Source organism: Urocitellus parryii, chromosome 3 (assembly GCF_045843805.1).
Source record: "Urocitellus parryii isolate mUroPar1 chromosome 3, mUroPar1.hap1, whole genome shotgun sequence".
Taxonomy (NCBI): Eukaryota; Metazoa; Chordata; class Mammalia; order Rodentia; family Sciuridae; genus Urocitellus; species Urocitellus parryii.
Genome location: NC_135533.1, coordinates 821,714 through 848,085, shown reverse-complemented (window position 1 = coordinate 848,085; position 26,372 = coordinate 821,714). Strand labels below are relative to the sequence as shown.

Genomic DNA, 26,372 nt, shown 5'->3' with positions numbered 1-26,372 from the left:
AAAGAAAACATTTCAAATACCATCTGTGGACTGGAGTTTAGTCTAATATTCTGCTTTAATGACAAGTCTCTGTGTGCTTTCCACGTGGCATGACCAAGACACACATTATTCTTCCACTCTCTTGGTCGTGGCTGAAAATATCAACAGCTCCATGTGTTCCACTTGTAATCTCTTCCAATCACTTCAGTCAAATGAATCAAAATCACATCAGCATTTGGCAGCAAGCCCAGCACCAAAACATGCTGAGACCCTCCGAGTCCCTTCCTGTCACAAACCCATTCGCATTCCCTGAAGGAACAGTCTAAGAGCTGCTTCAGCAGAGATGGGTCCTAGCAGTTGGGCCTGAGTCCAGAGCTGTCCAGTGTCCTGTACCTGGCAGCAAAGGAGTCTGCAGATTAGACTGTGCCCTGCTGGCCCCTCCCTCTCCAGTCCCCGACTGACAATCTCCATGACAATCAGAAGGCTCCCAGATTCCTGGGGCAGCAGAAGCACATCCCCAGACCTAGGTCCAGGACAAGCACTGTCAGGAGCTGAAGAGGTGAGGGCGACTGAGTGAGCTTATTAAAACTGCAACCTGGCTTCCTAGGACAGTGCAGCCCAGCCAACACCAACAGTCACCAGAGATACACTGTAAGTCAGAATTAATTTCTAAATAAGAGATCAGCTAGGCGTTCTTTTCTTTTGGTATCAAGGATTAAACCCAGGGCTCTCCACCACTAAACTGCATCCCAAGTCCTTTCTATTTTATATTTGGATACGCCTTGCTAAGTTGCTGAGGCTGGCCCTAAACTTGCAATCCTGTCCCAGCCTGCTGAGTTGCTGGGATTAAGGGGCTGTGCCACTGCACCCAGCTCCATTCTAAATAACCTAAAAATTAAATGTTTCAAGTACCCACAAAACAAAGACTGCAAAGCAAAAACTACTCACTATGAACCTCCGGCATTAGCGTTTTGAAGCCTAACATCATCTCACCTGCTTCGTTTCCCTTACCCAGGCTTCAGATACCCCTTTCTAACAGGATGTCCCTTCTTTTCTGCCTAGGTGACATCCGGGTGGACAGCATGATCAGTGTTTGAAAGACGTGGTCAGACAGACTCGGGCAGAGGGAGAGGCTGGGGGTGGGCGTTAGTGGGGCCCAGGCCCTCCTGGGATGTGGGCGCTGGCCTGCTGGCCTGTCTGTGAAGAGCCCCGTGAGGCTGCTTGGTCACCACTGCTCATCAGTCACAGCAAACCCAGACCAAGAAGGAAGGGGGCTCCGCGGAGGCACGTTTTCAATCTGCTCCTTCATCAAAAAGTCGACTAAATGCTTACTGTCCACATTCCCCGAAGGCCTGAGGGGTCAAGTACCACTCCTGGCACTACTCTGAAATGCTGACCTACTGCGTGCACTGTGGGGAGACTGTCCTGCTTCACTAGGAACTGACTCTTAGTGGGCTCCCAACCCGGTCTAAGGGATGGTCCTGGAGACAAGTCTAGGGACCAGACACCACGCCATGCTGTCTCTCCCTCGCTCCACCTGGAGGCTCAGGCCTACACCTTCTTGGGTAAGCAGCCCTCCCACCGTTTATTTAGAACAAAACACGTTGTTTCTCCGGCACCATCCCTGTAGGTACAAAGCCACATCAGGCAGGACCAAATCAAGGCTGAGCCCATGAAGCAGTGTGGTGCAGCAGCACAATGCAAAAGCCACTGGCATGTGACAATCTGTCACTCCACCAGTCACTGCCAGCCCAGAAAGCACCACGATCTACCTCCAAGGAGGGGAGAACTGGGCTGTGCAGCCTGGTGGGCACTGCACAACACGACCCTGATTTCCATAGTCCATCTGCTTCCCTCTACCAGGGAGGCTGCCCCAGACCACGAGGGCCTGAAAGAACAGAAACCATACCACCGCGCACGGCAGCGTCCTCAGCGGGGAGCAGCAGCAGTGGGAATGTGATCCGGCTCCGCTCTTCCTGTCCCCCCCGCCCCCCCGCCAATGGGAAACTAGAGAAGAGCCTGAATGAGGAGCAGACAAGCCCAGGCAGGGCCTCAGCAACCCGCTGCACTTAGTGTCAGAGCACAAGTGTGACTCGGCCACGGCCACTCACCTTCGCTGTCAACCTGGGGTTCTCACTGCATGGTTCAGATTAGACTTAGCTTCTCACAGTTTAATTCAGTGATTAACCTCCATCCCTTCTGAGTTTCAATCACTCAGAGTCGGGCAGACAAACAGGATCCTGGTGACACAAGTGAAGTAACACAGGTGCCTGCCACAGCTGGGGTGTCTGGGCGCTCACTGCCCCGCGAGAAGACCCAGGGCAGGCCTGCCCACAGGGCAGCTCTGGACAGCAACGACACAAGGTGGCGGGCTGGGAGGCATGCTCACTGCCAGAGCCTCATGAGCACATACGGCAGAGCCAGGCCCCGGGAAGCTCCTGCGTCCCCTCGGGGTGGGGAGGGAGAGCTCCAGACATCTCTAAACTGTCCCCCTGGAGTGAGACCATACTCACATATGTGCATGACTTATTTTTAAGTCATACATGATAAACCGGAGAGGGAAAAGCAAATAAACGTCCCAATGCCTAACCATCTCCCTCTTATAAAATCTCCTCTTATTAAAGAACCCAGGAGGGCGATGGTGCCCCAGAAGCTGATGTAAGAGAATAAGCCAAATTCTTTAAGGTGAAACGTGAACAAGACTTTGAAATACCAGCTATCTTCTCGTGTACACATCCAGTCCTGCGGGCTGGCCCCACGCAGGTTGCAGGAGCAGTAAGAAAAGGAACAACATGCAGCCCCGTCATCTCTCTCTGTTGGTCCCCACCTAATGTAGAGGGAGCCAAGCCAGGTGCCCTGACTCTGCCTCTCTCCTCTCCCCATGCTTGGCCAGGGGATACGCTACCCCTGAAACAGAGGAGGGCATCAGCAGCTGACTGGCAGTGGACAGGTAGGTGGCACAGAGGATGGAAGAGCGCCAGGCTGAGCCACTCTCCTGAGGCAGGGGGCCAAAGGACCCCTGCTTCTGCCCAACACGGTCACAGACTCCACTCCCACAGATGCCAGGGCAGCAACTGGGGTCAGTACGGAACACACAGTGATCTTGTCCAGTACAGCTCGCCCAGGAGACAGAGGCATGTGGAGGAGCAGCTGCCAGGACTCAGGCCTGACCACCAACCTGCTGGCTTGTTCTCAAGGGTAAATGGGAGGAAGGAGGCTGTCCAGGGCCCAGATGCTCCACTCACAACGTGTGTCCAGCTCCCAGTCCCGGGCATCATTGAACAACAGCAACTCCACCTCATGAGGAGTCGAGACTGGGTTAGAGCCCACAGGGTGAGGGCATGATGCCTGGCACCCAGTGTTACATGGTGTCAGCTTCCATTATCATCACCCCATCGCATCACTCACTGTCTGCACCCTGACTGCCTTAGTCTGTTAATCAACAGGACGCAGTGTTAAATGTTACCATCAGCCAGTGTGATCAGATTGCGAGTGGAGTGTGCTAATTAACAATAATGAGGTGGCTCAAGCGTGTACTCAGAGGGCAGTGGAATTACTGTGAGCACCCAAAAAAGTACCTTGCTGTTGCAAAGACCAGGCAGATTCTAAAGGTCGTCTATTAACAGAGGGCTCTCACCTCACCCTCTTCCTCGTCATTCTAGAGCTTTCTCAAGGTCTCAAGGATGAAGATCAAATAAATACTTCTGTTAGAAATTCTCAATCTTTTTAAAATTCTCACATTTACGAGGCCAAGCTGGGTCTGTCAACCACTTGTGTGATTTAGCGGGTTACCTGGCATGCTGTGGCAAATCTGATAAACACAGCTACTCTGTTTTGCTGCATTGGAAAAAACAGAAGTTTTAATTCAACAACTGGAATCCTATGAAAAAGAGATTCGGAAGCAACAGTAGGATTCACTCTGCAATTGGGAGCCACCAGGCAGCTTGAAAAGGCAAGAAGGCTGGAGGTTCTGGAGCTGCCCCGCTGAGACCCAGCTGAGGTGGCCACATGGAGGACTAGTTCCCAGCTATCTATGGGGCTGGGAGGTCTGGGTCCCAACTCCTTGATAGGCTGAGGTGGGAGGATCCCTCGAGCCCAGGAACTGAAGGCCAGCCTAGACAACACCATGAGGCCCAGTCTCAAAAACATGATAAAAAGAGTCAGCTGAGCCGTGAGCAAAGCTCCACCACTGTTCTGAACCCTGCTGCTGAGGTAGCAAAAGCAGCGCTGTGGATTGATCAAACTGTGAACTCTTCCCTGGGCACTAGCAGCTCAGTGGGGATTCTAAAACAGAGGGGTCAGTCTGATACTTCTGCCTCCGTGTCAACTGTGACCCTGCTGGTTGGCCAGAGGGCTGAGGAGATGGAGGGATGCAGCCTCCTAAGTCAGGTGTCCCAGCTGTGGATAGTCGAAAATGATTCAGGCACTTTCCTGGCAAACATATGAAGCACGATTTGGGGAATTAACATGGAGTGTCTGTGCTGACCGGGTTCAGGACCCTCGACCCTACAACTATCCACCTTGGCACCCAGCTGACAGCAGGAGCAGGTGGAAGAAGCTGGAACCCGCCCTCTTCCCTGTGGCCTCCCAGGACAGAGGAAGGAGTGCCCTTCTCTCTGCACGCAGGCCTGCTGAGCCTGGTGCCCTCAGCCACGCTCCCCGGGATGCCAGGAGAGTTCAGCTTCCCGTTTCTCGGTGTCTCCGCTTTGGAAGGCTCCAGGTCACAAAAAACAAACAGTAAATAAGTATAGGTTCTTTGCTCTTGTCCGTCTTTCATTGGCTTCGGGGTCTCAGCCTCTGAGCCCAGGGAGGGTGAGGAATCCCTCTCCCCTAGGAGGAGAGAATGTCTGGGCTCTGTGTGCTGCGATATGTCCCTAGACACACACGGCCTAACGTGGTCCTGTCCCTCTCCTGGGCTCACCTCCTCCCACTCACCTGTCTCCGTCCCATTTCCTTGAGCCCCTTTCTGATTCCCATTTCTCTCTAGATTCCACATGAGAGAAAGCACTGACCCTCGACTTCCTGAGTCTGCCTCATTTGCTCAGTGGGATGCCCTACAGTTCCATCCACTTGCCTGCAAATGCCACCATTTCACCCTTTCTGGCTGAGTCGAATGCCACCGGGCACACGCCACGTTCTTCACCCCTTCACCTGCGATGCTGAGGGCACGGGCTGGCTCCATATGGGGTGAGTGTGGACTGAGCTGCTACAGCTCTACTCAACAGGCAGGCCCCTGACCACCCTCCCTGCTGGCTCCAGGCAACCACACACTTTATGCTGACTGCAGGCTTCCACGCTGGGCCTGCAGGCCCCACTGCACAGTGACTTCTGCCTCCATGTCTGCCTCTTCCAGACACTTCCAATACACAGCATCATACATGGAGTCCAGGGACCCAGCACGTACTGAGGGTCACCCAGGTGGAAGTCTGAACCAGCACCTCGTTCCCTGTGGTCAGATAATATTCCCTCTAAGAGGACCTCTGTCCTTGGTGATGCCCTCCCCTTTCCAGTGGAGAAGGGAGAGGGAGACCATGCTGCTGCCCACTCTGCAGAGGCTCAAGGCCTGCCACCAGGGCACCAATGGCCCTGCCACTGTCAAACTCAGCCCAGACTCGGTGCAGGGCGGACATGGGGCCTCCTGACACGCTGACACTCTGCCACCTCTGGAAGGACTGCCGGGCCCCAAAAGAGCCCACAGAGCCAGGCTCTGGGTTGTGCGGGTTGTTGCAGCCTTGGCCACTGAGCCAGAGCCAGCAGGCTGGACGTGGTCCATCGTCCCTACCACTGTGCTTGCTCCTCCCTCCACAGGAACCTGGCCCTCTCCTCTCACTTCCTCCGTCTGGAGTCCACAGGCCCCAGCTCTGCGTGGGGCAGGTTGTTCCAAGCCATCCCTGTGTGTCCTCCTGCACCAGGCCCTTCTCCGTTCCTAGGTGCTTGTCTTTAGGCATCAAACTTTCAACTCAGGTTCCTTTGGCGCCTCTTCACCACTTCTCTTCTTTTAATGACACATGCTCAGATGAAAAGTTTCATAAATATAAAATAAGTCACTGCCCAGAGACGACGATTCCCAGCTTGGCGTCTGTGTGCACAGTGCTGGGGAGTGACCCAGAGACCCTCGTGCCAGGCAATCCTCCACCAGGAACCACACCAGCTCAGGGTGCTTCTCTGACCTCTTCCCCTACCTCGATTTTGCATAACTTTCATGTTACACATTCAGTTTTCCTGAGCTTCTCCTTTCACATTCTGCCATCTGCGCTTTCTGATGATATTGTTTAGTCAGCTTTCCCACTGCTGCGACCCAAAGACCTGACAAGAACCAGGTGGAGGAGGCAAAGTCCATCCTGGCTCAGGAGGGTCAGTCCTGGTGGCCAACTCCACAGAGGAAAGCAGCTCAGGATGGCAACCAGGACGAGAGACAGTGAGCGCCACTCCCCAAAACCACACCCCAGGACCTGCCTCCTCCAGTCGTTCCTACCCGCCTGCAGTGAACCACCTGGTAACCACCTCTGTGGACTGATGCTCTCCTGATCTAACCGTTCCACCTGGGAAGATTTCTGCACTGTCTCACACACCTAAAATCTAAACCATAACAGCTACAAATAACTTTTTGTACACTTCCTTTTTAATATTTGAATCAAGAATGTAACATCTAAAAAAAAAACCTTTAATTTTTAGTATTTCAGATATGTTCACTGTTTTCAAAAATAATATAAATATCACTGTGCACTAGAAGTTTCTTTGGTATTTTGAACTATGAATTATTTCTTGGAGTTTATTCTTATAAATCAAATGACTAAGTCACAGCTATAGAGCTCACGAGGCCACTGATCTGGCAGGCTGATTCCCATGTGCCGGGCTGACTAGTGTTCCCATGGGCAGTGTGCGACACTATTTCCCTCCCAGCCGGAGGATGACATTTGCCTAATCTCTGCAAACCTATCCCTGTTTTTGGATGTGTCCCATTGACAGCTATTGCCAAGGAATCAAATCCACTTTAAAAATCTCTGAGACCTGTTTTCCTAACATTTGGGATGCCTGCATTAACTGCATCTGAAGTCTCTTTCCCAGATTGATAAAAGTGCTTTGTCTTAAGATGCACCTTCAAAACAGTTTTTCTCTAATGAGCAAAATCATTTCAGTTTACTTTCTTTTTCAACTTTCAAGTAAAATAATATACCATAACATGAGACCTAACGGCCTCACCATCTTTAAGTGGTCTATTACCGTCCAACCTCAGCCACCATCCATCTCCAGGACTTTCACCTTCCCAAGCTGGGACTCCATACTCATGAGCAACAGTCCATCTCCCTCCCCACCACCAGCACCTGCCAGCCTCCCTCCGCCTCCTCTGTGAACTCCAGGGACTTCGTGGGAGTGGAGCCCTCCCGGACTGTCCCACATCACAGCCTCGAGCCCCACCTGAGCTGCCGCAGTGTCGGCGACCTTGCTTTCTACGGGTGACTAAGGCTCCTCTGCACTGAGGGGCCACACTGTGTTCACGTGTCCATCCATCCACAGACACTAGGGTTCACACTTTTAGACCCTGCGGATAATGCTGCCGTGACCAGGGTGAGCCAGCACCTTTCGGAGTCCCTGTCTCGACCCCCTGGGTGTGCATCCAGAAGTGGGCCTCCTGCAGCAGACCTGTCTATAACTTTCCAAGGAGCAGCTAGACTGACTTCCATAGCACTGCACCGATTTGCATTCCCAACTTCCCCAGATCCATGCCAACCCTTGTTTCTCCTGCTTTCTTATAATAGCCATCTTCATGGGTATGAATTGGTAAATATGTTCATCTTTTGGTTTTCTGTACAAAGTATCACAGACATTTTAATATTTACTAACAAGATCCATTGGGCTTTTTGAAAACACAATAAGATAATAGGGATTTACATTTCCATCTGTGATCCCAGGGAAGGGAAGGGAAGGAGGAGAGAAAGGCCTGTGTCTCACTGCAGAACACTCTGGACACCACTCTGCAGTCTGCCCCGTGGCCACCGCACCATCCTCACTGTGGCTGCCTGGCCACACCTGTCTGCCCAACCAGCCGTCACCATGACAACCACAAATCCAGGCTGCTAAGGCAGAATGCTGTGCTCTCCCCGCGGCTGCAGACTCCCAGGGCTGAGATGGCAGCTCACTCTGCTGTGTTCTAGACCAAGAGAGCATTAAGAGGACAGCAGACGTGGTCTGCTGAGACCAACAGAGCTGCATGTTTGCATCTACATTCAAACTGCTTCTCTTGTCCAAAGCAAAGCTACGATCTTAATATGATATTGATAGGATTCTATGTCAGGGAGGCAGCTGGGGTTCATGAAGAAAAGCCTAGGAAGTTCACAGCACAATGCCCAGGCCTGCTTTCTGTTGAGGAGGGAAGACAGAGATATGGCTTTTATTTTGCTGGTTTAAGTGTGTCTCCAAGTAGATCAAACACACACACCTGCTTCCTTCATCGTAAAAATGTTGAGTTCAGGCAGATAACATTTTTAATATAATTTTTTAATGCTGCCTCCAAATAAAAGCTATACCAGGTACATCCTAAGGAGCCCAGCACCTGTTCCCACCCTGCCACCCACCTAGCTTCTACCTGCCCTCAATCCAGGTCACTGAACACCCCTGGCCAAAAATAAAAAGCACAAAGCAGAATGCTCCACACTGTCCACAGTACATTCTCCCCATTTCCAGGTGACCTCCCTCTGGCCACCATGTGAGCCTCGAGGACAAACAGGCAAACACACATATCTCCCAGCCTGACACTCCTGCTCCAGGACCAGGCCTGGGCCCACCATGGGGTGCGGAGTGGCTTTTTCTTGCCTTTTGGAGCCCCAAAACGGATTTACATAAAGCTGTAAATTCACACCTGGGCTCAAGGAAGGGCTCACCTGGGACTCATGAACAGGCCCTGCAAGGCCACTCCTCAACGCCGGTGCCCTCCTCCGTAAGGTGTCCCCACAGGTACCTCTGCTTGTGCAGAGGATCTGAGTGAATATGAGGGGCACCTGGGCCTGATGGTAACTGGCAGCTGCATACCTTGGCAGTGACCCCCTCTCCCAATCTACGGACAGACAACGAGCAGCCAGCTGAGACCGGAGGGGAGCGTTGCTCATCAACCTGCATGTGACTCCCTGGGGACACTGGGCCTGATGGTAACTGGCAGCTGCATACCTTGGCAGTGACCCCCTCTCCCAATCTTCAGACAGACAATGAGCAGCCAGCTGAGACCGGAGGGGAGCGTCGCTCATCAACCTGCATGTGACTCCCTGGGGACACTGGGCCTGATGGTAACTGGCAGCTGCATACCTTAGCAGTGACCCCCTCTCCCAATCTACGGACAGACAACGAGCAGCCAGCTGAGACCGGAGGGGTGCGTCGCTCATCAACCTGCATGTGACTCCCTGGGGACACTGGGCCTGATGGTAACTGGCAGCTGCATACCTTGGCAGTGACCCCCTCTCCCAATCTACGAACAGACAACGAGCAGCCAGCTGAGACCGGAGGGGAGCGTCGCTCATCAACCTGCATGTGACTCCCTGGGGACACTGGGACCAGCCTCACTCAGAAAAAATAGCTGTAAACACTGGGGTGGGGGGGTCTGGTTTCACGTCCTCCTTTCCACGTTCACACTGCAAAAGGCCCCAAATTTGCCACTCGTCAAACCAGAGGAGCCCTCTGCACATGTCCACCCTGGGATACCGACTCACCTAGCCCCTCCTGAGCTGGCTCTTGGTAGGACTTGTGCCTGTGGCCTCAGCCACCTAAACCCTGAGACTCATGCTCCCGGCCTCTCCTGCTGGCAGAAGAGGAACTCAGACTCATCAACTGACAGCCAAGGGGTGAAGAGTGTGAAAGAAGAAAAGCCACCAGCAGGTCACATCTCACCATTTCCCTGTCCCCTCTGGGCCTCTCTCCCTCCTCCTGCTGCAGAGCTTCCTGTGAGCCACCCTAAAACCTGTGTCCCTGAGGCAGACCCTGGGCACACGCACATCTGCAGGTGAATGCCACCACGCACTCCATCCACCGTGTCTCCCCCTCATACTCCACACACCTCCTCCAGGCTTGGCGGGCCTCCTGGAGTCCTGCTGGGCAGGAGAGGCAGACCAGAGCCTCCGCAGTGGCCCAGGAGCTTCACTTACCATTGACACAGGCCTCAGACGATCCACAAAGGCCATCCTCAAGCAGGCAGCCTGGGCAGAAAAGAGAGAAGGAAAGGAGTCAGTGAGAGGAAGACTCTGACCTTGAGGCCATGCACCTGCGTGCTCGGGAGCTTCGGGAAAGGCACGGGCCCCAAGGAAGGCTCCTCAGGTTTGTTCATTCCGGATGATGCAGGGTCACTCTGAAGCCAGGAGAACTCCCCTGCGTGTGCTGGGCCAACCTCACCACAGGAGGGTGGCACAGCCGGCTCCTAGGCCGCAGGGGGCACCATGGGCCTGTCCATCTACGCAGATGCCTCCCCAGCTGGGAGGGACTCGCAGGGCTCACGGGGGAGCTGAGGGTGGGCAATGGCATCCACCACAGAGAAGAGAAAGGACTGAGCGAGGGAGAAGAGGAGCCATGGGCCAGGCAGAGGCCACCATGCTCTCAGGAGCAAAGCGCCCACCATGGGCACAGATGGAAGAGGGCAGGGGAATGCAGGAATGAAAAGGAGTCGGATGCTGGTGCCCACGACCCCAGAGAAGATGCACAGGACCCGGAGCTGCTCACAAAATGCCTCCACCCCACCCAGCAAAGTGCCCGTGGTGCCTCGGGTGAGAGAGGAAGCCGATTCAGTGGTGAAGCCTCTGCTCAGAGCAGGGGGAGGGGTGGCAAAGGCTGATGTCCTCCTCTCTGATGAGCACATCCTGAACACAGAGAAAGGACATCAAGGAACATCTTCCCTGGGTACGCTGAGCAAGCAGGTGAAGGTGTTAGCATGGAGACTTCCAGAAATGGGAACCCACCATCAGCACTGAGGAGGACCTGCCCCGGCTGCCAACAAAAACCGGGTGTGTTCCGAGCACACACGCTTTAAACAGAACCAAGAAAGCTCACCTCCGCAGCTCTGCCATCACTCCTGCCCCTCCAACCGGGAGACCCTATGCATCCACAAAGACCCGTCCAGAAGGCCCCATGGAGTGCCCCTAACGGGCACGGAGGAGGCCAATTCTGTGAGGCGTCCTCAGGACTGACACACGGTACTGGGATTACCAATTTAGGACACGTCTTCCTCTCCTGACCAAGGGGTTTGTGGCTATAAACCCTGTAATTTGTGGACTGTCATTTTCCCTGAATAAACTTAGCCCTTAATTGTAAAATCTCAATCCTGGCTTATGAAAATATGGAAACATAAAAAATAAACTGATAAAGCAATGTCACAACTGTAAAAGAGAAAAGAAAGAGAGAAACCCTGAATCTATCTTTGTATCCTTTGCTCCTTCTGTGGCCACCCCGGTGTCTCCAGTGCTGGAGAGAAAATGAATGAATGAAAAAGAAAGTGTAGAAAGCTGTTAATTCCAAAGGAATCCACCCAGAGTGACGTAAAGGATTCCAGCCATTGACTTCCTCATTCAGGAGGAAATACTCACAGCTGCAGCATCTAATCACTTCAAACCTATGTGGGTGGAGAAGATGCAAAACCAGGATTTGCAGAGGATGTGAGACTGAAAACCACCCAGAACTAAAGAAGCACAGGAGTACCCAAAGCTCATGGGAGTGGACGTGTCCTCCCACCCTTAGGACTGTCCCCAAGGACAAAGCAGTGGCTTGTAGGGGCTGCTGCTCAGGTTCTCTCCTCCTCAGGAGTCCGGGCGAGACCCAGGGAAGACGCTCCCCACCCACCCAGCCCCACACAAACTTCCCACTAGAGCAAACTCTTGAAGCCAGAGAGCCTGGACTCATCCCCGGCAGCCTCTAAGAGCCCGTTTTTCTGAAATAACCATGTGACCTCATCTAAGACCGCGTTTCACGCCTTGATCCCATTCCCAGCACACTTGCTTCCCCTGCTTTACCCAGGACCGGACCTGCCGTCTCCACTTCCTTCCTCCCACTCCCATCTCACTCCCAGGACTCTCTTCCTTCACCGGACCAGCCTCTGTGCCAACCCATGTGATAAGAGAATGGGATGGTGGCAGCAAAGCCTGGCACCGCAGACGGAGAGGGGGAGAGGAGGCCTGGAGGCCGGGATGGCCTCAACCTGGCCTGAGGAAGGCCTGTGGCTCGTCTCGCCTCAGCAGCTTGAGCCGTGAAACTGAGGCCAGATGAGTCGATGCCTGCGATCCTCTCCCACCTGACCCCCAAGTCACCCCTAACTGCAGCCCCAGGAGTCCCCCCAGCCACAGCCACTGGCCACCTCCCACCTCTCCCCAGCCCAGGTGTGCAGAGGTTCAGGGGACCTGAAGGTGGCCATGTGGGAAGTTCAACCAGACCGTCGCAGCACTGTTCCATGTCCTGGCCGAGAGAGTGGCCACTCAACTGCCAGCATCATCACAGGGCACACCCAGCGCCCAGCGCCCACAGAAGACCTGGAGGAGCAGGGCAGACGCAGAGCTCCGGCCAGGACTCACCTTCCAGAGTTCCAGTTCCCTATGACAATGGCAGATGACAGCCACTGCTAGAACAGGCACAGGGACAGAGCCTGCCGCTGCTTCCTGTCACCCCCTAACCCCGGCAGACCACTAGACGTGACCAGACGAGATGTGCTCTGCAATAACCCTTTGACTCCTGATCATGGAACTGCAGGCAGTCGGCAGCACCCACCAAATTGTGACTCTTTCTGGGAACTGACCACCATGTACTTCAAAAAGGCCTCCCACTCTGGAGAAGGTGAGGACAGCAGCCCCGTGGCAAGTGGTTTCCATCCAAGTCGCCCGTGTGATGCCGGTTTCGTTCTGCCGGTCGATGCACTAACTTGACTGCTAATTTATGTGTGTTATTTGCTCTAAAATGATTTCCTTGTAAATACCAGCCACCTCCTCAGAGTAACGGTGACCACAGATCATCAAGAGAGAGACATTTTGCAGGCAGACACTGGTCCCCCTGCTCCTGAGCCCCGGGCATTGGCCAGCCCAGTGTCTCCTGACTCAGCCCTGCCCCACTAGGGGCCAGCAGCAGCCCCAGCAACATGCATGCCCTCCTCATGAATGGATTCAAGCCAGATGTCAGTCTTAAACCAAGTACTTAAATCCATCAAGAGTCCAGAGAGGGCCCACGTCCTGTATGTGCTACCACTGTCACCTGGCACACACATGTGCGTGTGCACTGTACACCAAAGGCATGCATGAGCACGCTATGTGCATGAGCATACACACGTGCATGGGCCACCTGGTTCTAACTCTACCTCTCTTTAGTTTTCTCAGAATAGTAAGCAGTGTTTTGTCACCATCCTGGGGTCTCTTTTTGCTTATTGTTTTCAAAATGAAAATAAATCCGGTTCTGCAAGAAACCAGTCCAAATCTGCCTCTTCTACCCTCCCTCCAGAGATACATTTGTGAAGCGCTGTCTTACAGGGAAATGGTGACCTGAAGCACAGCCTCCCTTGCCCACGCCAGCAGGACATCGGCCCTTGCCTGGTCAGCCCCTCCCTTTCCTAGGCCTCAGGACGCTGACAGGGAGGCGGAGTCTCGAACTCAGGACCTTCCTGGGCTCTTCTCTCCTCCTAGGAGGGAACTGAAAGGATGACCCCACCTGCCCACAGTGCTTGACAGAGGCCTCGAGACCACTGCAAACACACAACAACATGAGGATGTGGTAAGTTTCATTACCTCACATAAGAAAAATACCAATGTAAAAGTAAATTCTCTCATCAAAAAAAATAAACATTTCCCTCCCAGACAGCTCACATGAACAGAACTGGTGATTTCGGATCTCCTACCAAGCAGCTACAGGAAAAATTTTTATAAACTGATTTTTATAAACCGATCATGCTTCAGAAACCAAGGAAAAATTAGTATGATAGCCAAATACAACTGTAACACAGTCGACCCGGCATGCAGGATGTGTGGCATGTGTTAATAACAGGTAGATTATCAGTTTCTCAATGCTAACTGTCAACAAATAACAAAGGCTTCCCTTTTCATACTTCTCCAACCCAGCGCTGACTACTGATGTAATGACGTCCCCCGGGCAGCGTGACTCCAGCCAGTCCTCAGACCCAGCTTTGACGCACACTTCCTGCACCACCTCTGGCCCTTCCAGACCCAGAGTGCACCTATCACCCTTCCCGTCTTTACAACTGAGGGAATGAGGTCAGCTACACCCCACCGCCTGAGACGCGGGAAGGGCAGAACCAGCCTCTTCCCGCTGTCTGAGGTGAGAGGCTCGTAGCCCTCACATACGCGCATTCACACGGGTGCACGTCTCAGGTGACAGAGGAAGGGTGAAACCACAGGGTGCTGCTCATCATGTCCCAAGTCCCCAGGGCTATCCCTGTGGCGATTGTCCTGGGCCAGGTTCCAGCGCATGGTGACAGGGTCAGGGTGCTGCCATATCCAGTCCTGGGGGGGTTCCCCTCTAACGGGTCTTAGGCAAGGAGGCTGCATCTGGTGAGGTTGGTAAGCTCCAGAGACTGGTGTTCCTGATATGATTCGGCAAGTTTGATTACTGGCAAAGTAAGTTACTCATCCCTTTTTGCATGGCTGTTCTGGGCAGATGATAGTTGTTCACTTCTGTAAACAAACTATGGAGTCATTCCACCTTGGCTCCTGTACTCAAAATAGAGTCGCTCATGGCAAACCATAGCTTTACAGGATGGAATAACTCAGGTCCATGTACCACCAGAGAACTTCTCTTCTATCCACCATGGAGTCACTCAGGGCAGGCACAGTCGGCCTTCCACCCTCAGGATGGATAGACTTTTTTAAATTTCTGGTCTTAACTTGATGTCTATTCTGATCATTTGTTCTCCATGAACTTGGACCATTTCCCTTCTGCTGGAAGCGTGATTCTGGCTCTCAGATGTCTAAATCACGTGGCATATTAGTTGTACATAGTGCTATGTGCAGCACTCTATACAGGAAAAGCAGATAGGAATGAGCAGAACTTTCATGTAGTTGGGCAGCCTTCCTACAGCAGCATTCTGGGCCCTTCAGTGACTCTCTGTGACGGATTCTGAACTTTGGGATCCTCTCCATGTGGTTTTTCAGGCCAGCGCAGACACCTCTGGACAGTCACAGCAGCCCCCCGTAAGCCCTTAGGCCCAGAGCTGGGGCACAAACATCCTTCTGCCAACTCTCTGAGTTCCTGCACAAGCAGACCCACAGAGCCTGGCCTCGGTCACATCCCTGTCACTCCCCATGGGGCCTCCCAGACCTGGGCACCACCTGTCTGCCACACTTCCTCCCTCTGGGCAGCAGCACCCCAGGATGAGGAGGTTCCTGTGCTTCCACATCAAGGCCTGGGAAGGCTGCAAGCTGGGCGGATGCTCACGAGCCACTGACTTGAGCCTGAGGCCATCGACTTTGAGGATATAAAGTGCTGAAGGAGAAGCCTCTAAGGGCCCCAGTTCTGAAGTGACAATTCTGTAACCTCAGCAATAACCTCTTCTTAGCTCAACTAGCTCCATACTCCTTAAAGTACACTGAAAGCCCACAGTGACAGCCTCCAGACACCTTGAAATCCTCACATCAGCCCTGGCTAGGCAGTGAGAGCCCTCCCCAGCAGTCCTCCTGTCCTGGCCCTGGGTCCCTGGAGGCTGATGCACCAGGACAGCAGGAGGACTCTGGCTGAGAGCACTGGAATCCATCTTGACTCCTCCATCATGACCACAGGCTCTCCGACAGATGGAGACAGCTGGAAGGCGGCCCCTCCAAAGCCCCAGGGTAATCTCCATCAAGGAGGAAAGCGGGCGAGCTCCCATGAAGGCCACAGTCCCTGGTGGAGGAAAGGTCGTCCCTGGCTCAGCCTCTTCTGCATGGGTCAACTCACATCCTCTGGCAGCTGGAAATGCACACCAGCAGGGATGAGCCACTGGCACGTTCCTGGAGAGGACTACTGGACCCAGGAGCATCACCACTGGCCTCCTCCAATGCACCTCTGTCCCCATGCTCTTAGCTCTGTCTCTACAGGGGACCTCCATATGCACGGGAGCTGACCACACCCCTCTCGCTCCTGCAGAGACTGTCCCTGTTTGAAAACGGAGCCTCTACTCTGAGGCAGTCCCTGCTTTTGACTCCCCCTACATAGTTTCTTACACCAAAGGACTACGTGGCCCCACCAGAGGATGGCCAAGGAGCCGGACACCAGCAAAGCCATCAACTTCTGTGGTTATATATCTTTATTTTATTTATTTATTTTCATGTGGTGCTGAGGATCGAACTCAGGGCCTTGAACACGCTAGACTGGTGCTCTACCACTGAACCACAACCCTAGCCCAAGTTCTGTGATACTTTTTCAGAAAACTTAAACCTCTTACTTTGGGTAACTTCCTTAATTTCAAGTTCTTAACTACCCAAATTTATTTAAACTCTCTTGAGAATAAGAAATTTTACTGAATCACTATGCTTAAGAAAATCCTACTGTGATTTTTTGTTTTATTGTTTTAAAGCACAGAGCTATCAGCACTGTACATTCTTGCTTCATTAGTTTGAGGATGTGATGTGTTGACCTCGACTGGATCGGCTCTGAATGACATTTTAATTGTCTCTGTCTTTGTCCTAATTTCCTGAAATGGAACCTTCAAAAGGATATTTGCTGAACAATTCTTTTGGATTAAGAAAGCATTTCTAAGCTTCTTCCATTAGGACAGGGTTAAAAGCTTTTTAAAAAATACAAGGTGGAGAGCCTCAGGTATGACACTGGGGCCAGGAGACAGAGTGGGGAAGCAATCTTGAAGAACTTCAGCTGGTGAACACAGCACGCCCCGTGAGAGATCATATGAGGTGAGAACAGCAGGTTGCTGATAGATGGCACACACGAGACAGATCACAACTTCCGAGGAGCAGGTACTTTAGAAACGTGACTGCATGGTGAGCTAGGTTCTCAGCAGTCTGGGCCGACTCCAGTGTGGGTAGGTGGAGGAGGGGGAAATCCAGTTCAGTTTCATAGCCATTCTTGATGCTCTAATCCCACCAGATAATCACATACCATCTCAGGACCCTGCTTAGGAAATTCAGATTATGTCGTCAGCATCACATGATGGAACATAGTATTTTTCAAAGTTTAATGTGCATACGGACCAACTGGAGAACCTGTTTAATTCTATGGCTGGGTAGAGCTGCGATTCTGCATTTCTAAAGAGCACCTGGTGAGTCAGTGCCTGGTGGTCTGCATATCCCATGCTAAGGAGCAAGAGTACAACAGATGGAAATAATTCTTAATCTAAAAACTCAGATCAGCACATTATTAAAGACTGCATTATAACGTACCATTTAACAACTCTGATTTTTTGAGAGGGATCCAAATTCCTTATTATCCCAAACAACAAAAGACTGACCTTAATCAAATTACTTTAAACTAGATATGTAGAGGAAATTATAGATCAACTAATTTCTACAAATAGATCAGGTTTAGCTTTAAGAATAGATTCATATTTAAATGTACATGGCAATTCAATTAGGACTAAAAAAAACAGCTTCCTGGGCCTATATTTAGAATTCTTCAACTTGAAGCTCAAAAAAAGGAATCAAAGCTTTTTAATTATCTCACCTGTTTTCAATAAGAATGTCTGCTCTCGGGGATACCAAATATTCACCCAAATAATTGTGGGTGAGAGGTGTCTTCAGGGCTAAGATGAAAACCCAGAACAGACCCGCGGACACTGCACTCCCCTCTCTCAGTGCTACATCCCAACAGCGGGGCGCCAGACCCCCCCAGGGGAGATGGCGGAGGATCAGGCTGAGAACTGAGGAGAAGGCCAAAGACCACGTCCACACTCCTCTGCTTCACGCCGTTTCCCTCCTGCTGCCCACTGAGGAGGAACAGCTCCTGAACTCTGCGGTAGAACCAGCCACCCAGCACCCAGCAAGGCCTGGTGATGCCAAGTGATGGGCTGCCAGTGTTACTGGGGAGGATTCGGGTGACTATGTCTGCCATGTGTGAGTGGGAACCGCGGTCTTCACCACAGGACTTCTCAGAATCTAGGACATTCCAAAGGCTGCTCCCCTCAGAAGGAGAACCTGCAGACAGTGCTTGCCAAACTCCTTGACGTGGACCTTGCCTCAACCTGTCGCCAGGACCTGGCAAAGCAGACCAAGGACTACGCAGAAACCCACGATCCTGGCCCCTGGAGTCACCCAGCCTGGTGGTTCTCCATCACCTGCACCAAACACCTATAAAGACACGTGGCTGCCTGCCCGCCCCCACCTTTCTAACAGAGTGGGCCTGAGCCCTGAGCATCTACATTTCTACCCGGTGCCCCAGGCCCCGTCCCACCACAGGGCCCACCAGGCAGAGTCCTCTCTAAGGTGAACTCTGCAGAAGTTAGCGTTACGAGAGGCTCTGGCCAAGTCCATCTACATACCTGATGTCCCAGCTCGAGAGACTGTTAGGTATCAAAGATGAGCGAGTTCCCATCAGACAATTTTATGAACTTGTATAATCGGGTGTTTTCTATTTGTGTTATTTAAAATTTATTTAACCCCGACACCTTATACATGCCCAAGTGCAGAAGCAACCCACTGGCTCTGACCCCAAGGGGAAGTAATCGCTGGTCCCATTTGTAATCTCTCGCCATGCCTCAGAGTAATCCAAAACTCTCCCCCCACGTCACGACCATTGTACACAGGGCACTGCTTGGACCCTGCCTGGGCCGCAGCCTCTACTCTCCTGATGCCAGCCGAGGCCCTGCACCGGAGTTCTTCCACCCAGTCGCAGCTAACAGACCCACATCAGCAGTCAGAACAGCCCGTCCATCCCTACAATCCAAGGGTGAGGTTTTGGTCCTTTCCACCCTCCCACATCCCAAGCCTGGGAGGCAGAAACCCAGGATAAACCTGGCAGCCATGCTGGGCTTCTCACCTCCAAAAGAGGCAGCAAAGGGGGAACCGTGCCAGCCACTGGGTTTTCTGGCTATAAGACGCAGTTGTGGGTTTGGGAAAGAGACGACAAAAGGGACCAGAGAGGCAGAGGAGGTAGGGTCACACCAGCTTCAAAGAGCACGTCGCCTCGTGGGCACCTTCGCAGCCAGAAAGCCTCTCACCAGAAGGAGGCCACCTCGTGGACAGACAGCTCCCAGTTTTGTAAGGTTTGAATTTCTGAGGACAAGTTACTCCTGGAAGCTCTCACTGGGATCCTGAGCTCGGCCTTCATCACACGGAGGAAAGCTTCTCCCTCTTAAAATGAGGTGACCGCACGGCACTCGGCCCACCTCATTCCCTCCCCCTCTTCCTCAGACCAGCCCTCGATGTTTTCCTTTGGCTGATCTTCAGTTAAAGTACCTCCTGCTCCGTCATCTGACACGGGTCCCACCACCTTCCTGACCAAATGCTGCTCTGAAGGCCGCCCACCGTCAGGACACGATCCACGTGTAAGAGCCAAGCGCAGGGCTCCAGGAGGGGCAAAGCCTTGGGCGGTGAAGTATGAGGTCCCTCCTGATATATCCAGGCCCATTACGAGAGCCTGAGTCCACTCTGGCCCCAGAGACGGGCAGAGCAGTCGCTGCAGCTTCACCTCCCCAGTACTGGCCAACTCAGAGTAGGCAGCCACGGCCACGGGCCGCATCCCACGGCCACACACTTTTTAAGTCAGGTTTTCTTGGAAACAGCCCTGCCTGCCTGCTCACCTATTCTCCCCTAGCCACTTTTTTTCTGACAACAGCACAACTCAACAATGTGACAGAAACTGGCCTGAAAAACTTATCGGCCTTGAGTACATCACTTATTCTCTCTGTACCTGCTTACTTAAAGCACTGCTGGGAATTGTTCCTACCATGAAAGCCTGCCAAGTTAAGAAAATGCATGAAAACCACAAAGAATAAACAGCAGTTACTCCCAACATCACGTCTCTACTAGTATTTTGGTTTTCAGGGTTTTTTTCTTTGTATAATTTAAAGACCTGGAATCAAAATGTACATACGATTTTATAACCTGCACTAAACTTAAAACATATGATAAATATCTATCGTCTTAACGTTTCTTACCCTCTGAATTTGAATCAGCACCTAATAATCATTCCCACACATGCACATCATCTCCCACGTGACTTGACACATTCCCCATTAGAAGAGACGCTGTGATCAGCAATCTCATTGCTAAGTCCTCGGGGAAACCTGAGATTTGCCTCTGTGGGGTCAACCCTCACCCAAGGCTCTAGATCCTTCAAAGGCATCGTGTAAGACCTTAAAGACACTGCCAGCCCGCCTCTCACTGGCAGAGTACCAGTGAGCCGTGGCACTTCAGTGTCTGCTTGATAGAGAGAAGCATCCTGCCCCCCTTACCTCACCCCCCAGGGCTGTGGGGAAAGCACAGGGTGTGACAAGAGTTAAGCACCCCGTAAGCGCCAAAGCATGCACAACTGTGGCTCATCATCATCCATCAGGGACAGTCCTCTTTCCTCTCTTCCACGGGGCTTGAGTCTCAACAATCACTACCAAAAAAAAAAGTATAAATAAATCAAATAAGCTCCAGGGCACTTCTGACAAGATAACCTCCAAACAAGGCCATGCCTTAGGCCCTCATGATGCAATTTAACACCGCGGCAGGACAGAGGAAGTAAGAGCTAGGAGACGGAGACCAGCAGGGAAGGGGAAACTGATTCAGATTCTCCTTGGACACGGTGCCTGCCCTCCCCAGGCCTGTTGTGGCCAGGCCTGAACTCTAAAACCCCATGAATCGTACAGCATTGTGAGTCCAGTTAATGAACAACCACATCACATGGCCGGCTGAGACCAAGTAAACCAACCCAGGAAGAGGTGCCGAGAGAGACCCAGGACAGGGGCCCTTCCAAGTGTTATCTGTGAACCAGAAAGCCTGAACAGAAGACCTGAAGGGAATCACAGCACCTGGCACACTCTTACTCCACCGTCAGAAGAACCAAGCCCACACAACACTCACGTTCTTCATTTTACACAGTTTCCTTTAAAAGAAGAGCCCAAGACTGAAAAGCACATCCTACTCAAGATGACCCATGCTCTTCTGCCCTCCGAGTGTGTATTCCTGGCTTTCCTGAAGAAATTTCAGCTCATACCGACGTACTGAAACACTCTTCTGCAACACGCGTCAAGGGCTTGCCAAGGTGGAGTTGAAGTCCCTCCTCTCTCTGGGGAATGTCCTCAGACCCCTATCGGGTGGCAATAGGACATCCTGAAAACCAAGTCGGATCCAAAGCAGACCATCTCTTTCCCTCTTTCACCAGCTGGTCACAGCATTCCCGCAGGTCTCCCGACTCATGGCCGCTTACCCAAGCCATTCCCCCAACCTGCAGAGGGGGCAGGCCAGTCCGCAACACACGCACGTTTCCTAAAGTCTTCTCAAGAAAATTCACACCCCTCTCAGGAGAGTGCTCTGCACTGTCTAGAGTTGGTCTGAGCCACTTCAGGCCAGTCTGGAGCCTTGTTTCCAATCCCCTTTCTTCTTTCTATAAACCAAAGTGACAAGATCAAGACAAGGAAGAACCAGAGTGCAGTGCAGTTACGGAGAGCAGGACCAGATTCGCACAAAAGTGTGGAAGTGAACTCTCGAAGTCTTTTCCTTCTTTCTGAAGTCTCCACAATCTCACTGACATCGACCTTGTGTGTTTGCTACTATGGGAAAGGGCAGAGTGAGCTGATTTGCAGGAGGCAGGGAGGCTTGATGGAGCAGAACCCCTGGGGCCACACACAGCACCTCACGGCAGGTGAGACCCGAGCAAAACCGCCCACTCGCTGTCGGTCTCTGCTCTACGCCCAGCAGAGTGCTGCAAACAACCAGGTGCACCTTGAATTACAGCTCTGCCCCTTTATTCCAAGACTTTTATGGACCATCAGTAAGCAATCAGGACCAGGCTCTGAGAAGAATGCTCTACAGGATCCCAGGGCAAGACACAAGTCACCCTCAGTGGGCTGGGACAGAGCTATGGCGCTTGCCGAGCATGTGTGAGGCACTGGGTTCCATCCTCAGCACCAGTTAGAAACAAACGAATAAAATAAAGGCCCATCAACATCTTTTAAAAAATTGTTCTCAAAGTCATTCTCTCTGCAAAACCTACCAGAAATGGGCCTTCATTTCCCACAGTCTCAAGCACATGCCAAGAAACTCTCTCTGTGTGTCCCATGAGGGAATATCTGATAATATTCAGTGATTCAGCATTTTCAGCCTTTTCCTCAGGGCTCCAAGGTAGCCCCAGGACACAGAGTGACTCAGATGCCCGTGCTCTGAGGACATCTTATTTTACCTATTTAGCCCACAGCAGGGGCTCAATGGAGATGAATCAAAGACTAATTTATCAAATTCTCATCCCTTAAAAACTTTACTGTGCTAAGCCCATGTGCATGCTCTCCCAAAGTCCAGGCCAAAGCTGGTGTGAGGGTTTGGGTGTGGAATGTCCCCCACAGCCTCAGTGACCAGATCACAGGGCCTGACCTCATCAGTTGCCTCGTTGGAGAGGTAGCCGCCAGAGGTGAGTCTGCTTCCTGCTGGCCACAGGAGCAGCTCTTCCTTGCCACCCCCTTCTCCCGAATTCTCCCTCACCTCGGGTCCAGAGCAATGAGCCGGCTGACCAGGGACTGAGACCTTGGGAACCATGAGCCAGGATCCTCTTCCCCCTCCACATCATCCCTGACAGGTGTTGGGGGCAGAGCTGATCCTCTCTGCGGTTCTTTCTCTCCTGAGATTTCATTTTGAAGTCTGTCCTTCTTGGTCACCCATTCTAACTCCCTCTTCTATTCCTCACACACATCCTTCTTATCATACTGTGATAATAAAACAGTTTACAGATACGAGACACTCCCACTTGATGAAAAACGCAGAATTCCATGTAGGTAAAGAGCCGTGTTCTCTTATAAATGAAGAGGAGAAGGATAAAAGTGAGTCTGAGAAGTCAGATGGGGACAGGAAAAACAGAGAAGACACAGAGAACATGTTGATCATCAGGGCTGGCGGCCTAGTGGAAGGACGTCACCTGCTCCCCCAGTGAGACAGCAGAGACTCTAGAGCCAAGGAGTGCTGGCTGTCCCATGTGGCCCTTCCTGCACCCTTGTGAGGTCATACACGTTCTCCAAGTGTGTGCATTGCTCTGTCATACAACTGTGACTGACAGGCGACTTGGAATTTATTTTTCTCAGGTTAAAAAGTGCCAACAGGGCTGGGGTTGTGGCTCAGTGGCAGGGCGCTTGCCTAGCACACAGGAGGTTCTGGGTTCGATCCTCAGCAGCACGTAAAAATTAGTAGACAAAATAAAGGCACTCTGTCCATCTACAACTAAAAAACATTTAAAAAGGGGCCACTTCAGCCCTACAGCCTTGCTAATACAAATCACTGTGGAACCTCTTCCCTCTCTCCCTTGATGCTCACTTCTCTTCTTTCCTCCTCACCACAAAATAGAGATGCAGTGAACAAGTTAATGTGGCCAGGGTTGGCTCCCGTAAGCTGTCTGCATCTCAGGAGTCAAGGCTACAGAAGACAGTATGGCTTACAACTTCACTGAAACGAATCGCAGACTGTCCACAGAGATAGGAACTCATGCATCACATCAGCTCAGGTAGGAGCTGGATAGGAAGCAGAGCCCACAAACCACACAAGGGCCTGTCCCCTCCAAGTCTCCTAAACCACACAAATCTCATAGGTTAAGGGACCAGTCTCCTGTCACAAGTAAGGAACCATCGAAATAGGTCTGGAGTCTAGTTTTCATGCACTCAACAGATATCTTGTTCAAGAAAAGCGAGAAGGCCCACAGGCCATCCTCAGTGCACACACGGCCTCGAGACCGTCACACTCATCAGCCACCCACTTCTAGTTGAGCTCATCTCTCTCCGTGCCCCAGGGAATCAATACGAGTCATGTTCACTGGGTGCCGGGGCTGCTCTCCCAACCCAGAAGAAAGAAGTCATTTTCACAGGCACATTGTTGAAGTAGAAGCAGCCAGTCTGAAAATTCTGGGAAAGGCAGGACGACAGGGACAGTGTAAGGATGAGTAACGGCCAAGGGTCCAGAGAGGAGAGAAGACACGTTGAGTAGCTGAAGCCAAGAGCACTGCGAGGGAATGAGGTTGTCCACATGTCACTACAGTCGCGTGCACCTGACACGACGCATTCATCAAAAGCCACTGAGCTCACAGCACAATGAAGAACATTAATGGATGCAGATTTAACAGAAAACCAAGGTGGCAGGGAACCCAGGAGCAGAGACACACACTGTGACAAGAGTCCAACTGCACCACAGATGTGTGAAGCAGGACAGATGGCAATTGCTGACCGACGTAAACTAAAACCAAAGGCAAAAGAAACTGCGTTGAGCCCCATATTCTAGTTGAACAGGTGGAGGCTACCGATCCTGACACTGCCACCCATACACAGTACAACAGGTGAAGTCTACAGACAGCGATAGCGGGAGCCGGGCTCTTGTGTGGACAAGAGGCTCCACACAAGCTGGAGAGCACATCGGGAAGAGCTCACATTCCGCTTAGTACAGACCCCGACAGCTCCACGCGGAGACATTTATAAACGTGTGCACGTTCTCGGGTGAGTACAGACTCATCTCCCGCCCTGTCTGTGATGGGCCGAGCAGCAGAGCGTCCCACAGCACTGGACACTGTGCTCACACCTGGGTTTCAACACTATTCTCCAGCAGAAGGGACTTCCATGGAGAAATGGCCAATTCTAAGATTGAGGCAATCACACACATCATGAGTCCACAGCACCCAGGGTTTTAAGGAAGGAAATGTTAAAAATAAAGCCACACGATGGAAGTATTTAAAAAGATGGTCCAGTGAGACCACTGAAAAAATTCAAACCTGGAACAATTTCATCACAAAATAAAGCAGCATCAGATTATAGCTCAAAATATAAAATGAATGACTGAATTAAATAGAGGAAAAGAAAGAAATCTGTGTGGAATTCCAGTGAGTGTGCTCTCCACGAGGCGGAGCACAGCACTCCTCTCCTCCAGTGGGGTCACCCGCAGTGGCTCCCTCACAGATGGGAGGAAGAAGAGCAAGTCCACAGTGGCCAACCTGAGCTCCACGCACAGAGACGGTCAGCGTCAACACGACAAGTCCTGGTGGTCTGCGCAACCTTGGCGTGACGTGCTGCGCGGGGCACTTGACCTGTGGTTTTCCTTCCCTAAACTATAACCACAGTCTAACCATGGTTGAAAGGAAGGAAGGAAGGAAGGAAGGGAGGGAGGGAGGGAGGGAGGGATTAAACAAATCTATATTGAGGAATATTCTAAAAGACACCTGACCAGTTCTGGGAAGGTCATCATAAACAAGGAAAGTCTGAGAAATGTTATAGTCAAAAGGAAACTCAGCAGACATGAAACCTAGATGTAATGTGAAATCCTGGAAGAGATCCTAGAACCAAAATAAAAGGGATATCAGGAAAAAGTCAGGAAATTAACAAAGTATAGAATTTAGCTATCAGCAACACATCAATATTAGTTCATTAATTGTACAAATTCTGTACTGATATAAAACATTAATAAGAGGAGGAAGTGGATATTAAGTATATGAGAATTCTATATGTTATACTCACAGTATTTCTTACATCTAAAGCTACATAAAATTGGCATGCAAGCTGGTTGCGGTGGTGCATGCCTGAAATTCCAGCAACTTGGGAGGCTGAGGCAGGAGGATCACAAGTTCAAAGCCAGCCTCAGCAACTGAGCAAGGCTCTTAGCAACTCAGGGAGATCCTGTCTCTAAATAAAATATTTTTAAAAGTCTGGGAATGTGGCTAAGTGGGTAAGTGTCCCTGGGTTCAATCCCTGATACCAATAAATAAATAAATAAAATCAGCATGAGGGTGCCTACCACAATCCCAGCAACTTTGGAGGCCAAGGCAGAAGGATCACAAGTTCAAGACCAACAGTAATATTGTCTCAGAAAAGAAAAAAAAACACATATAACAATTTTATGCATATACAGATAATATAAAAAGAAGGCAAACAGTGGAATACATAGAATCATCAAAAATGCTACGATGGAGGAGAGGCCCACGCACCCAGCCACACCCCAGCCCAGAGATCTGGAGGAGAGGCCTGTCCCAAACCCGGAGATCTGGAGCGAGAGGCACCCTGTGCTGGGTCCCTTGTTCACCAAAGCGTGGCTCCACAGCCCAACGTCAGGTACATATAGGACTGAGGCTGCCACCACCAGAAGACTGGGATATCGCTGCTTCTAGCAAAGGACAACAATCAGGATCTGATAAGATGTCACTAGGTCTCTGTGGCCTGGCTGGACCAGAGGTTTCTCTACGAGGGGTGCTAACGGCTATCCTGTTGCTGAGTAACAGGGAGTCTGGCATGGGGCTGCCTCTCTCTTGTTTCTCCTCCTAACAGCCAACTTCCTGTGATC

At 51.6% G+C, this 26,372-nt stretch overlaps 1 protein-coding gene across 1 annotated transcript in view; it reads right to left on the bottom strand.

Moving 5' to 3' along the window:
- Ptprn2 (protein tyrosine phosphatase receptor type N2) overlaps nucleotides 1-26,372 on the bottom strand; it is a 794,381-nt gene that overhangs the window by 723,932 nt on the left and 44,077 nt on the right. The window contains exon 2 of the mRNA XM_077795880.1: nucleotides 10,113-10,163. Within this exon, the coding sequence (XP_077652006.1) occupies nucleotides 10,113-10,163 (51 nt within the window). The remainder of the gene's footprint in view (nucleotides 1-10,112; nucleotides 10,164-26,372) is intronic.